General features: G+C 44.6%; 1 protein-coding gene across 1 annotated transcript in view; it reads left to right on the forward strand.

Moving 5' to 3' along the window:
- Positions 1-327: 327 nt before the first annotated feature.
- Positions 328-15,137, forward strand: part of LOC115084009 (cathelicidin-1-like) — a 41,199-nt gene continuing 26,389 nt past the window's right edge. Inside the window, exons 1-3 of the mRNA XM_029588258.1 lie at positions 328-761; positions 9,237-9,344; positions 11,654-11,740. Of these exons, the coding sequence (XP_029444118.1) occupies positions 570-761; positions 9,237-9,344; positions 11,654-11,740 (387 nt within the window). The 5' untranslated portion in view covers positions 328-569. The remainder of the gene's footprint in view (positions 762-9,236; positions 9,345-11,653; positions 11,741-15,137) is intronic.

A 15,137-nucleotide genomic window follows, 5' to 3' on the forward strand; every position in this document is an offset into this window, starting at 1 on the left:
ATGCCCAATCTATCAGGGTCTTGGAAGCGTGCCTGGGGGGGAGCTGCGTTCGCCTTGCTGACTGCAGGGAACTGCTGAGGCTCTTGCCTTCCACAGGAAACCACAATGAAAACTCACACGGACAAAAAGCCTGCGGTGTGGCTGACTCTGTGCATGAAGCCTCTGAAATGGAGCTGCCTGGGACTCCCCCCCCCCCCCCCTCCCCTCCGTAATTCCAGCCTGCGGACCGTTTCACGTCAACAAGCCCCATGGCAACTGATGAGGTGGGTAGAGTTAGGGGGTGGGCTACCCAACTATAAAGACCCGAAGAAGAAAGTTTATACAGGGAAGCAATTACAAAAAAAAAAAAAAAAAAGGAATAAGCGAGAGACGCAAATATAAAAAGAGAGAAGCTCTGTGCAGTGCACCACCCGCCTGCATTTCTGCTTTGCTTGAACATTTTCTGCTTATAGTTTTGTGTTTGCCAACCCAACGGACTAAAAAAAAAGTTCATTGCCTCTCCGGCAGCCCAACTTGTTTGCTTCACCACCGCCAAGGGGCACAGCACTGTCCGCCGGTGGCGCGAGACGATGGTGCTCGGGGCTGTGGTGGCGGCGCTGCTCCTGGCCGTGGGCTCGGCTGCTGCTGCTGCTGCAGCGCCACTCTCCGAGACCCGTCCGGTGCCCAAAGAGGTGGCACGGGCTGCCGTGGAGGCTTACAACCAGCAGAACGAGCAGCAAGCCGCCTTCAAGCTGCTGAGGCTCGTGCTGGTGAAGAGAAAGGTAAGGAGCCTCGCTTGTTTCTCCGCTCTGTCTCTGGGCTGACTTTGCTGCCAAACCCCAAACCTTGCAAGCTCGTATGCCCTAAGGGGGCCCGTATGTTTTGCTCTTGATCATTATTTCACGTGACAGGGTAAGCGGCCGAAAGTTGGAATATAAATATATATAAAAAAAAAAAATTAAAAAAGTGAATGCACAGTTTTTTTTTCTTTTTTCCACGGTGGCATTTTTTTTTTTTTTTTTTTAAATGCACAGGGAAAACAAAGCTTGGGGATCAGTAGCTGATATCGTTACCAGACACGATGATGGTCATTGTGTACTCTGGGTGAGAGAGGGGGGGGGGGAGTGTGAATTACCCTCCCGTGCAATATTTTATGTTCATCATGTACACTTTGGTGGTGCAGACCCAGATGTGGTGAGATCACTGTTGGCCTGCATGGGAGGGGGTTGAGGCAAGGCAGGAGAGAAAGAGAGAGAGGTGGGGAGGAGGGCTGAGCCTGAGCAGGGTTAAAATAAAGAACTGTGCAGGGAGGAAACCAGCAGAGGGGGAGAGAGAGTGAGGGGGGGGGGGGAGGGTGTTTAAGCCTGGTAGGAGAGAGAGAGGACGAGAGAGACCTGGGTAAGAGGTCGAACTTGGGGAGGGAGGAAGAAGAGAGCAAAGCTGGCGGTCAAGCCTGGGGAAGGTGAGAGCTGGAGGAGGGTTGTCTTATGATGTACTTTTACAGTACTTCTGGAGGAACTCTGCACAGTTAAAACTTGTAAATTATTACTCAAAAACGGTGATTGTATTGTTGTTTTGACAAAGAATGCAGAATTTTTAAATATTGTGTTCAGAATTATTATTTTTTTGTGCAAAATTCCTCCAGGAGGAATTGTTTGATCTGGATCAGATTTCCTGTGGATTAACACTGCATTCTGCAGATATGGCTGCAGATTTAACCTTCCTGTTGCATCCACAAAACACCTCTTTTTTAAGATGCCAGGCAAACCCAGACTTGTTTTTAAAGAAAATACCTATAAAGTCAGAGGTTGTATGCCACAGCCAGGCGATTCTAGATTACAATTTAAAAAAAGTTTTTTAATGTTCTTTGAAATGATTTTTATTTTTTTTAATTAACTTTCTGCCTTTGTTCTCCCTTCTCACTTCTTTCCTCTCTTTGGCTTCTTTGTGGCTCTGCTGAAATGCTGCTGCTTCTCTCAGCCTCCTCTTGGCTCGTGTGACTCTTTACTGTGAGGCACACACATTCAGCTCATTCTGGGGTAGATTTTAAAAGGTGCGCGCGCGCATGTGCATCATGTGCACACACAAGGATGCACCGATTTTATAACATGCTCGCGCCGGCCTGGGAGGGAACTTCCCTACCCCCCTGCCCATACTCCCTCCCTCTTCCCCTCTCCTCTCCTCCCCACCCCCTAAACCCTGTCTCCTACCTTTTCTTTTTGTTTTGTTGCTTATAGAGCAGAAGCAACTTGCGCGCACCGGACGACTGCTGGCGCGCTTCCCCGGCACAGAGGCAAGTGGCCGCTGTGCCGGCCGCCTCCAGCCCTGCCCCTCCCTGCCCCCGGACCGCCCCTTTCTCTGGGCCTGGCACTTCTGCGCGTAACGGGGTTACACGCGTGGCCGGGTCCCTTTGAAAATGTGCGCGGTGTGCGCGCGGCCCAGCCACGCACGTAAGCCCCGGGATTTAAGTGCGCCGGGCTTTTAAAATCTACCCGTTTATGTGGTGCAGTTCAGTATTTTGTGTCATTGCCCTGTCCTTTTTAAATATGCATATAACTTTTGTGATCTGCCTTGAACCATTGGAAACGAGCGTAATATAATTTTTAATTTTAAATAATCAGTCCAAGAATGACTGTTAGTTTGTGCCTAACAGGAAGCAGAGATGCACAGCTCCAGAGCCCAAACCATGCATTAGCACTTTAGATAGAAACAGGCCGATGCGATACCATGTGCTGGCTGCAGTGCACGGCTCAACACGTGACTGGACGTGTGTTTTGGACGCACGTCCATAACTCCCGATGCAAAATGAGGGGTTAATGCGTCCAAAATGCGTGTCCAACCAAGCACATAGCTAATAGTGCACATCACATGTAAATTCATGTTGATGAGACCATTAGCTATTTCCCCCTGATGCTAAAAAAAAAAAAAAAAATGTGCGCCTGACGTGCACATTTTTACCCTCAAAAATTAACACCTGCCCTGGAGTAGGCATTAATTCTTGAGGAGCCCAAAAAGTTTACAGAAAAGCAGAAAATACTGCTTTTCTGTAGTTCCTCTGACTTAATAGTGTGGAGATATTAAGTCAGAGAAACTGAAAAAGGAAATTCTTTAAAAAAAAATTTTTTTTAAAGTGTGCAGGCAGTCAGGTTAGGAAAAGGGACGCTCAATTAACAACCGTCCATTTCCTGGCAGGATCTGCTCTGTTGATGGTCTCTGGTCTCTTCTGCTCTCCCCATCACTCATGTTTACTATTTGTAAGCCTGAGTCGAGAGTCTCTGTCTGTCACATCTGGTGATACAGATAGGTGGATGGACAAATAAAAAACAGCTCATTTGTCTCATAAAATGCTATAAAAAAAGATGTTGGTCAAACCAATTCAACGAATCTCCAAAATTTTTTTCCAAGTTTGTTGAAACGCTTAATGAATTTCATTTTTTATTACATGCCAAACAATAACTGATATCAGCACATTTTCGGAATAGCATTTACAGATTCTTTTGTTTTTCATGTATGAATGTATCTCAGTACAATTCTGCGGTTTACCTCAATTTCACAATATTGTAAACATTAACTAAGAACATAAGCACATAAGAAATGCCATCCTGGGTCAGATCAAAAGTCCATCAAGCCTAGCATCCCGTCTCTTACAGTGACAAATCAGGTCACAAGTATCCCCAGCAGAATTCCAAAGGACAGATCCAGTCCTTTTTTATTCATAACCATAAGCTGTGGCTTTCCCAAGTCTAAAGGAACTTGACTAAACTTTAAAAACCAAACTACACTTACTGCTTTCTACATATCGTCTGACAACAAATTCCACAGTTTAATTCTGCACTGGGTGAAAAATATACTTTCACTGATTTGTTTTAAATGTGCTACCTATTTGTTTCATGGAATGTCCTCTAGTCCTAGTACTATTTCAAAGGTAAATAACCGTTCCCTGTCTACCCTTTCCACCCTACTCAAGATTTTATAGACCTCCATCTTATCTCCTCTCAGCCATCTCTTCCTCATAGGGAAACCATTCCATCCCCTTAGTCATTTTGGTCATAAGAAAATAAGAAGTTGCCATACTGGGTCAGACCGAAGGGCCATCAAGCTCAGCATCCTGTCCCCAACAGTGGCCAATCCAGGTTACAAGTACCTGGCACGATCATAAACCTTATTTGATTACCTTTCGGTTGTCAGCTCCTCAACAGCTGTTCTCGGATATAAGATCCTCAAGTGACACTTGACATTGCCCCAGGATAGAAGTTGACCAGTTATGTGATAACTGGTTGTCAATGCTCAGCTGTTCTCCACCTACATAGGTTAACGACTCAGTGTCACACTGGCAGTTAAGTTTGCACTCTGCTTTGGACACATTAGCCCCAAGGAGGACAGTTCAGCAGCATCATAAAAGAAATGTGCCTTGGGTTTACTTCAGGATATGTGGATTAAGACAGTGGAGATACATAGAGCAGAAAGAAATTGGCGCAGGAAACAAAAGTTCCACCTCGTTGGAATTCTATTGTGCGAACCTTGACTCTGTCAAGAAAGAATATTTTTTTTTAGATGCCTTTACCTCCGCAGCCTCTCGGCCACACAAGTTATTTCACATACTTCAATCTTTGGTAAAAGCACCTCAGACAGAATTTTTAAAACCTTCAGAAATGACCTGTAAACAATTTTCTACATTTTTCTCTCAAAAGATTTCTCAGTGGACTCATAATTTTCTGACCATCTCACCATGCCAGCCCGAACAACACCAGTCAGAGGCTTATGGATCTGTTTTGAATTGCCATCTTCTATACAGATTTGTTCCATTCTCTCTGCTATGAAAGATAACTCTTGCTCAACAGCACTAATTACAGTGTTGAGAATGGATTTAGCAGTTTTTATCATTTCCATTGTACATGCTTCTCTGGTCTTAAAGTTGCAATGGTGCATCTAATTTTGAAAAAATCAGATTCATTGTAAATGATATCATTGTAATATGATTTGTACCATGGTATAACACGGTCCATGCTAATTATGTCTATCTCATCAGTTATTGCTATACACTCTTAACTCTCCCATCTTACTTCTTAGACTTCTGGCATTGGCAAACAGATAATTCAAAGTGTGTTTTTTGTTTGTATTAACAACCTCCTTTTCAGTTGAGAGGGATAATTTGGGATCTTTTAGCTCAGATAATTTTTTATTTTTAGGCACATGGACTATGTTTGCTTTTATTGGAACCTCTCTGGTGGGATTCCCTAACTCTTCTGTTTCATTAGTATCCTTTGGAGATATCTCCCCTGAACCATGTGCTGCTGAGTTACTGTCGGGTGTCGGCTTTCCCCTTTGTTCTAGTTTAAAAGCTGCTCTATCTCCTTTTTAAAGGTTAGTGCCAGTAGCCTGGTTACATCCTGGTTAAGGTAGAGCCCATCCTTTCGGAAAAGACTCCCCCCTTCCCCAAAATATTGCCCGGTTCCTTACAAAACTGAATCCCTCTTCCTTATATCATCATCTCATCCACACATTGAGACTCCGGAGCTCTGCCTGCCTCTGATGACCTGCGCGTGGAACAGGGAGCATTTCAGAGGAGGTTCTAGATTTCAGCTTTCTACCTAAGAGCCTAAATTTGACTTCCAGAACCTCCTACCCACATTTTCTTATGTCGTTGGTGCCTACATATATCATGACGGCCGGCTTCTCCCCAGCACTGTCTAAAATCTTATTTAGGTGATGCGTGAGGTCCGCCATCTTTGCAAAGGCAGGCAAGTTACCAGGCAATTCTCACGTCCATCAGCCACCCAGTTATCTACATTCCTAATAGTCAAATCACCAACTATGTCAGCTGACCTAGCATTTCCCTCTTGGGCATTAGCCCTGGGAGACTCATCTTCATTGTGAGAGGACAACGCATCCTTGCTACAGGATTATTTCCTGTTACACCAGGGTGATGCTCTCCAACCAGGAGACCTTCTTCCTCTAAGACAGCACCAGGGCTGCCAGACTGGAGTTCGGACTTGGTTACTCTGTCTCTAGAGGTCTCTTTTATATACTTCTCTGTCTGCCTCAGCTCCTCCAGATCTATCACTCTAGCCTCCAGAGCTTGGACTCATTCTCTGAGAGCCCGGGAGCTCTTTGCAGCAAGTGAAAACATATAACCTCTCACTGGCGGGTAAAAATCATACATGTGACGCTCAGTGCAGAAGACTGGAAGGCCCCTCTCTTGCTGCTGGACTGCTGCCTCCATCTTAATATTAATGAGTTCTTAGTTAAGTTTAAGTTGCTAAGGGAGTAGGAATGCATAAGTTAGAATTCTTTACATTTATTGAATATTCCCTATTAATCTGGCAATAACCTACAAGGGGATAATTGAACTCTTGATAAGGACTCAGGCAATCCTGTGTTTTAGCTAACAGCCTAATTGATTTTTAATGTGAAAGTGTCTCTTGCCTGTAAATCAAAGGACGAGCTAGGGGTGGGTGGGAGGGAACGACAGACACTGGAATTAACTATCTTTGGCTTGCTTTTTATATCTGACACATTCAAACTATAAACTATTAGCTATCTTTGGCTTGTAACATTCGGCATACTGGAATTCCTTGCCCAAAAATATTCATGCTACGACTTGGGAAGGTACTTTTAGAAAACAACTAAAGGAATTCCTGTCATGTCTTTGACATATTGTTTTCTAGAAAACTACTGTTTTTTGTGTGTGGGATCTTTTATGATGGCTTTATGAAATACCCCACTTTGAACTGCGGAAAGCACGAGTAACAAATTGTTTTAAATAAATCAATAAGCGAACAGACACATTATTTACACCAGTTTTCAAAGTGGACTTACACGCATAAGTCTGGTTTGAAAATTATCCCAAATAAACTCACTTAGAACAGTGTAGTCTAGAAAAGCTATAATACACCTAAACACTAGCAGCTAGACCTCATCAATTTTTTATTTCAAAAAAATCCTTTATTACACTATTTTGTTACACAATTTATTATATATCGGAATGAAATCCATAAACATTCTAATCTAATATTTTTAAAAATTCTCTACCTCCTTCAATATTCAACCCACACAACACACCTCACCCACATATATAAATCATATTCCTAATATCAATTTAATATCAAAAAAAGACAACCCAACATTTCTTTTCAGGGCATTCAAAAAGGCACCAGTGGTCAAGACAAATTCTACAATTGTTAGGATGAAGAACTGAAAAAAACTCCCAGCATATCTAGCCCACTGGAAGATTGTACTTAGCTTGTATAGAGCTGAAAAATAGTCCAGCATGGTTGAGTATAATCGATCTTTCAGATGTACAGTACTTGGTAATTCTGAGAAGGCCTAGAAATCGATAGAAGGTCCAACCTAGTCAAATATGTTCATATTTCCTTCCCAAACAAATAATACTCCTGAGGCCCCCTCACAGCATGAAAAAATGTGTCTTTTCTTGTCCACGCCTCATAAAGAGTCGGGTACTCAGTCGAATCCTGTGATGCTGCAATATATACAGAACTCAGCTGTGTATGCCAGTTACTTTTCAGCCTTTGGAACTCATATTGTCTGCCATTTTTAAATGTCGCCCAACCTTATGGTATCTCCCGACACAAGCATTTCAGCACCAGAACCGCACTTGAATCAGGGGACCGTGTTCACTCTAAAAAGAAACATATCATGACATAATAAAAACCCAAAGGAAAAAACACAAACAACCCCTTAAACCCTCCAAAACAACTCACCACAGTTGACAACAAATACCTTACACCGCCATATTGAAGGAATGAATCTTCCCTACTAACTTAACACAAAAGCATTTAAATATCCCTTGTCCAATGACAGGGCACATACCAATGACGTCGCTATGTGAGGCGCTTACCTCCTATAAAACTGCATTAAACTGCAGACGTTGATAGAGACCTACCTGGGGAAAGTAGCTCATTTGAATCCCTATCCATACAGAGGATACCTAGAACTAATGCGAGAACTACGGGAACACTACAAGAAGCTCTAGGCTATGACCTTAATTAGGAACAGTACATAAAGGAACTAAAAAAAAAAGAACCCCACTCAACCACCTTGTTCAAATCCCTAGCAGCAACAGTGTCCCATTTAAAGATATACGATTGTTCTTTCTGCACCAGTGCCTTACCAAAATCACCGCTCCCCCACCAAATCCGGCACATTTGTGCCTTCTCCAGTACTACAAACCTCAAATCATCTACATGATGGCCCAATGTATACCAGTGTAAAACTAGAGGAACCTCCATCCTCCCCCGCTAGATACAGCTCAAGTGTTCCTGAATTCTAACTTTAATGGGTCTTGTGGATTTCCCAATATAAGCGAGCTCATAAGGACACCATATCAAGTAAATAACACCCGCTGACTCACACGACGTCAGCAAAAAACAACCTAATAGGGCAGCGATTAGCTAAACAAAAAGTGTTGCCGTTGAAGGTTAAAGGGCATACACTATAACGTTCGCATGCAAAATGTCTTCTTTGGCTGTTAGGTTCAATTCTTGTAGATTGTGATAGCCCACCAGATTTACCTCGCATGCAGCTGCTCTTCAGTGCGTATGAATTTTTTGGGGGAAGGTTTACAAGCGTACGTTTGAATTTTCAGTAGTATGACTGGAAGTGCAAACTCCTCCCCAGGGACCCCTCTGTTCAGTCTGAGGAAATGTGCGCACGTACATGTCATGCATGAGACAGATTTGCATACAGTTGAGGCAATGTGCATGCATATCTGTCTAATGCATTTTCTTTGGGAATATCCAGGAAACCTGACCAATGTGCCAGTATCAAGGACCAGAGGTTCTCCACCCCAGCTTTGTGAGAAAGGGGAGATATAGCAATGGCATTCAAATATCCCACAGGTTTCAAAAAGGTACCAGCGTCGAGCCTTTATCATGGAATAGAAAGCTCAGTGACCACGGAGGAAGCTGAAGGGAGAGAGGCTCAAAAGGAATTCAGGAAAATACTTTTCCATTCAGAGGGTGCTGGACATCTGGAACAGCCTCCCAACAGATGTGGCAGGAATCAAAACAGTGAGAGAATTCCAGCATGGGTGGGACAAACACAAAGGGAGCTTAGAGGCAGGACAAGGGCTGGATTGGATCAACGATTAAGCAGGATCCGAGGCAGCAGATAGTTTTATCTGGTAAGACTGGGTGGACCAAGTGATCCTTTTCTCCTGACATCTTCTATGTGTTTATATTTTCAAATGTATTACATTTACGTGGCAAAATCTGACCTATCCACTGTTTTCTTTGTAGAACTTTGATTGGGGAATACACTTCAGCATCAACTTCACGATCAAAGAGACCCACTGCCAGAAAACTGCAGCTTACAATTTGCAAAACTGCAAATTCAAAGAAGGCGGGGTAGGTGTAATTCCACTGATATAACGTGTGATGTGGCAGATTGCTTTCAGGTAGCCAACATACATCATGTCCCTCGGGGATCTGTCGGCACCACTGGAACTCATTCAGCCATGCTCCCACTGAAAGGCATCCAGATCATCACATCCTTCGTCTCCCATACTCGTCCTGTGCTTTTATTTTGGAGTCCTACGAGAGCTTGGAGTGCAGAGGGACCCGATGAGGAAGGTACACGCCTGGTCTGCCAGTTCTATGAGAGACAGGGCAGTTCAGGTTACAAAAGGAAAATGACCTCATATAAATGTTCCCTCCAAAACTCTCACTGTAGGTTTGTTCAGTTTTCTAACCACATTATGCTCGTTCTAGTCTCTATTATTGCAGAGCCATTTTTTTTTGCAGGGGAAAATAAAGCTGTATTATTGCTCTCTTCAGTGGTAGTTTTCTAAAAAAACAAACAAACCCCAAACAAAACAGTACCGAGTCAGTCCACCAACGGCCTCTACCTTCCAGTTTTCCCCAATGGGGAAAAGAAAGCAAGTACAAAAAGGTTCTGGTTTGGGGACCTGATATAACCTGTAAGAAAATCCCCACTGACTCTTTGCATTTCACTGAAGAACGCAGAGAAGATTTCAGTGCCAGAAAATATACTGCAGGAGATTGTCTGCCGATGGATGACATAAGAAATAAAGCTTCGGGGGTTATTTTTTGTGACACATCTGAAACACTCCCATTACTTAGTATTTTCTTTCAGGGAAACTGGGCAGGCTGCAGGCTTGGTTCTTGTGTAGGGGTAGCTGGTCTTCCATCTGGATGCACCAATCCAGTAAAATAAGTGCAAAAAGAAAACCTGACACTAGACTAAGAGCAGATGCTAAAATGCAGCTAGTGCATTTTTTTTTATTAATATATCAAGCCAAAAAACCCCATAAATACACACACTCAGAACCAGTGGGGATAGGCAAAACTGTTTACACAGAGAACAAGGACTTCAGCTATCACACTGGCAGAACATATGTGTACAGCCAGCCCTGAAAAAAACTCTTTGAGAGATGCCTTGCAAACAGCTTAGGGCACTGCTGCTCAGACATTAAAGCTATGGAGCCCGATGGGATTTCCTGGATCCCTGTTAACCTGTGAAAAAAAGAACAGGAGGAAAATATTGTGTAGGCCTGCTCAGGAGGAAAAAGAATAGCTGAATCTGCTTAGTTAGGTAGAGCCAGACAACTTTCCAAGGGTTACACCATGTGACGCCCTGGGAGTGAGATAAGCAACTCTGCTCTCCTGCCTCCTATGAGAGATCTTAGAGACAGAGGCAAATATGCAAACTATCAAGGTGCCTAGATCTGCCAAACTGAAATTTTTCTGAGCGCCCACATTTTGCACCCTGCTATTACTAGGCACCTAAATTTAGGTGCCCCAAATGTGGGCCGGGCCTGGAGAGAGAGGTTAGGGCTGGAGAACAAAGTTAGGCACTCAAAGCTGATTTCTACTGATAGGAGCTTAACTTAGAGGCCTCAGTATTAGGTGCCTTATGCTAAGCACATATTTTCATCCCAAAATTTGGGCACCTAAATTCGATTGAAAGTGGACCCCTAACTTTAGGTGCTCAGTTATTTATTTATTTTTAATATTTGCCTCCTATAGAATATGATGGCAGATAAGACCTGTAAGGCCTATCTAGTCTGCACAGTTCAGTTCTTGGAGAATGACACAGACCCCTGGTTGATCTCTGATTTCTCTTTGCCACTAGGGATCTTCTGTGCTCATCCCATGTTTTCTTACGTTCCGATACTGATTCTGCTTCCACCACTTCTCCTGGGAAGGCCGTTCCATCTTAAGAGGAGGATCTATCAGCGCAAACACAATCCTGCCATTAGCCTCTAAATTAAGAGAGTAGCAAAAATTAAAGCATGGCATATTTCCACTGAACAAAAAAAATCACAAGGAATATTTTATCTGTGACACTTTTTTTTTTTTGTATTTATACAGAGTGAATTCTTTTCACCTAAAACTGACTGCAGGTTTAAAGTGCTCATCGTTGACTCAAAACAAATATCGTGTGTTTTGTTCTGTTCACATGGTTGCAAGGTTAAAAATAAATGAATCAATGCTTTGCATTCAGTAACTGTAGCAGTAACGTGATGGAATATGTTAAGAACAGCAATAGTTTTGGCCACTTTTAATAAACCTGAGTTGGATGATGGTGATTGTAACTGACAGATGCTGATTTTAGGGAAATGGTGAAAAGCTCAAGGCTGCTGGAGATTCAGCTGAAATAAATTTCTCTTTTTTTATTTCTTTTCTTCCATCAGCTGCTGAAAGATTGCTTTGCCGAAGCTACTGTTCTTGATTTCATTCAAGATGCACCTTTGACATCTGTGGAGTGCCATCAACGGGACGTGAGTTGTATTGTGGTTACTGGATTTCCTTTATACTGTCTACCCCAGAGGTTCTAAAAGTGTGGATCAGGACTCACACAAGGGCAGTAAAGAGCCAGACTTCAGATAAAAGCACCAGTGGGGAAAAATACATCTCAGAAACTAAAAATGAGAAAAACATGGACAGACTCACCTTAGAGGGGAATCCCACTATGTCGTGGGGGCCCTGTTATGAGTCCTGGTCACTACAATTTGAGAGGGATCCCCTTGTGGTAAATGTTAAGGGATGTCACTTAAACTCTACTGTTGGGTCACTATGATGAGTCCTTGTGGCAGAGGTCTCGGGGCCCCTGTCACATCATTTATTTGCAATTCTGTACATAATCTGCTCCTTCACAATGGGGTAGATTTTCAGAGCCCTGCTCGCCTAAATCCGCCCAAAACCGGGCGGATTTAGGCGAGCAGGGCCCTGCGCGCCGGGAAGCCTATTTTACATAGGCCTCCCGGCGCGCGCAGAGCCCTGGGACTCGCGTAAGTCCCGGGGTTCTCGGAGGGGGGCGTGTCGGGGGCGTGTCGGGGGGCGGGCCCGGTCGTCGCGGCGTTCCGGGGGCGTGTCGGCAGCGTTTTGGGGGCGGGTACGGGGCGTGGCTACGGCCCGGGGGCGTGGCCGCGCCCTCCGTACCCGCCCCCAGGTCGCGGCCCGGCGCGCAGCAGGCCCGCTGGCGCGCGGGGATTTACGTCTCCCTCCGGGAGGCGTAAATCCCCCGACAAAGGTAAGGGGGGGGTGTAGACAGGGCCGGGCGGGTGGGTTAGGTAGGGGAAGGGAGGGGAAGGTGAGGGGAGGGCAAAGGAAAGTTCCCTCCAAGGCCGCTCCGATTTCGGAGCGGCCTTGGAGGGAACGGGGGGAGGCAGCGCGGCTCGGCGCGCGCAGGCTATACAAAATCGATAGCCTTGCGCGCGCCGATCCAGGATTTTAGTGGATACGCGCGGCTCCGCGCGTATCTACTAAAATCCAGCGTACTTTTGCTTGAGTCTGATGCGCAAGCAAAAGTAGGCTGATTGCGCTTCTTTTAAAATCTACCCCAATATGCATAAGCCTCAATATCCCTTTCCTGAGGCCAGTGTAGGGAACCGGGTAGAGGAAGTGCTCTGAGCTTGTGATAGCAGCTCAAACTAAAGGCACAAAGCTTGTCCACACTTCAGCCCCCATACAGTGAGAAACACACAGACCAGCTATACAGGAAACAAAGGAGAGAAATGCGGACAAACAAATGCAGAAAGGGCAAATTCCACTTTTATATTTATAAGGAAATAAAAAATGTTGAAGAGGATTTAGGGAAGTGCCTCAGATGTTGAAGTATAAGGAAAACAAACCCAGGCACACAAAGCCAACCAACAAATCAAAGTGTAAATATATAACAAACTGATGTTTCATGCCAAGAGCACTCTTCGTCAGGGACTGGATGTTTTGGCTCAAATGCGATTAGACCAGTTCTACTTGGGTTACTAGTAAGCAATTTACATTTCAATTTCCCCTTAGCCTTCCTTCTTTTCTTGTCTACATAGTGGTCAGAAAATAATACAAGGGGGTCACGTGGGGTGATGTGCTGAAGAGGACGCGTTTCCCTTCAGCTCCGGGCACCTTGCTCCTAAAACCACCGGCTTTGACCCTTAAAATGGTGAGGAAGTGTGGACATCTTGACCGAAAGGAATTGGCACATGTCTATTGTTAGTTATATGCACCAATTGCCGCAGCTGATGGCCTTCAAAGGCAGCAGAAAAGAGAAGGAAAAAGACAAGGGGAGAACAATGGAGCCGGCGAGTCTGAGCGCTCCCCCTGAGCCCGATAACCGTGGAGGTGTTGAGAGAGGCCATAGCGGGAACCCTGGATGATAAATTGGCCGGCATTCACTTGAAATTATCGGAGGTGAGTGAAGCGCTTTCCGAACTGGGCCCAAGAATAGAGCGTGTGGAAGGGAGGATGTCGCTCATGGAGGACGAAATGGCGGCGGCTGCGACAAAAATACGCACGTGGTGGTTCTAAAAGATTGTCAAGAAAAATTAGATGACCTTGAAAACAGGTCGCGGAGGGCAAATTTGAGGCTTTTGGGGCTCCCTGAAGAAGTGGATGATAAAAGCCTGGAGGGCTTCCTGGAGGAATGGCTACCGGAAGTGGTGGACCTGCCTGACCTGAAGGGGGTCTTATTTATTGAAAGGACTCATAGAGTGGGGCCCCGGAGAACAATGGATCAGCGCCTGAGAATTGCCATAGCGAAAATATTAAATTTTGCGCACAAACAACGAGTATGGCTGGCCTTCAGTTCAAAAAAAGAAATTTTATACAACAACCACCGAATCCGCATCACCCAAGACTACTCAGCCCGGTTGTCACAACTCCGAAGACAGTTTTCATCTGTCTGCACACAATTAGTGGAGAAACAAATAAAATTTGCACTCCAATACCCTGCCACCTTAAAAATCTGGATGGAGGGCAAAATGTACACTTTTACTATGCCGGAGGAGGCCAAAAACTCCTACAAGGGTCTAAATAAGTAAACGAGACCTCAAAAGTTTCAGCGTTAGGAGTGGTGGTTAAATGTTGCTGGTTATTTTCAAACTCTGTTAATAGTTGGTCATGAGCCTAACCAGGCAGGAGATGCCCGCAAGTGTGCAGTAACGCTGGCCCAGCCGGAGTGGGCTGCAGCAGTCGCTTTATCATAACTAACTACCATTTACGAAGTCGCAGAGAGAAACAGGACAAGATGTAGGCACAGCAAGATGGCACATACACCGCGGTTGGTCACTCACAGTCCTGGTTAAGATGCCAATTAATAAGGACACCGCAATCTTGGCAACATTAAGAGGCAATTATTTGGTTAAGGACTTGGGCAGCGGGGTGTCCGGACACTGGACTTCAGCTCCCTTCTGAGTTAAGAGGGAGGAGAACTGTCTGTTGATGAATGTTGAGAGAGTAGAATAGCTTTGGGGTTGGGGGGAAAGGAACAGAAGAGTAAATGGGAGGTGTACATCACAGAAGAGGGGTAAGAACCTGGCCGATGGGCTTTTAAGAGGGGGGGGGGCTGTATGGAAGGTGAGCTGGGGGAGATGGGGACTGGGCACCTCTCTCAAATGGGATGAAGAAATAACTGATGGTATGCCATCAGGGAAATTAGGATAACATGAATCGTACATAGACTGGGTTCGCCAATTAAGCGAAAAAAGATCTTAAATAATTTTTTTAAAAAACTGGATGCGGAAATGGCATGTTTACAGGAGACTCATTTAAACGAACAAGAAAGTCTGATGTTGAAATGTGAATGGGTTGGGAAATGTATCTATGCCCCAGCGAGTGGGCGCAAAGCTGGAATGGCAAATCCTCATACACAAAACAGCTGACTTTAGTATAAAATATACTAAG

This window comes from Rhinatrema bivittatum, chromosome 2 (genome assembly GCF_901001135.1).
Source record: "Rhinatrema bivittatum chromosome 2, aRhiBiv1.1, whole genome shotgun sequence".
Taxonomy (NCBI): Eukaryota; Metazoa; Chordata; class Amphibia; order Gymnophiona; family Rhinatrematidae; genus Rhinatrema; species Rhinatrema bivittatum.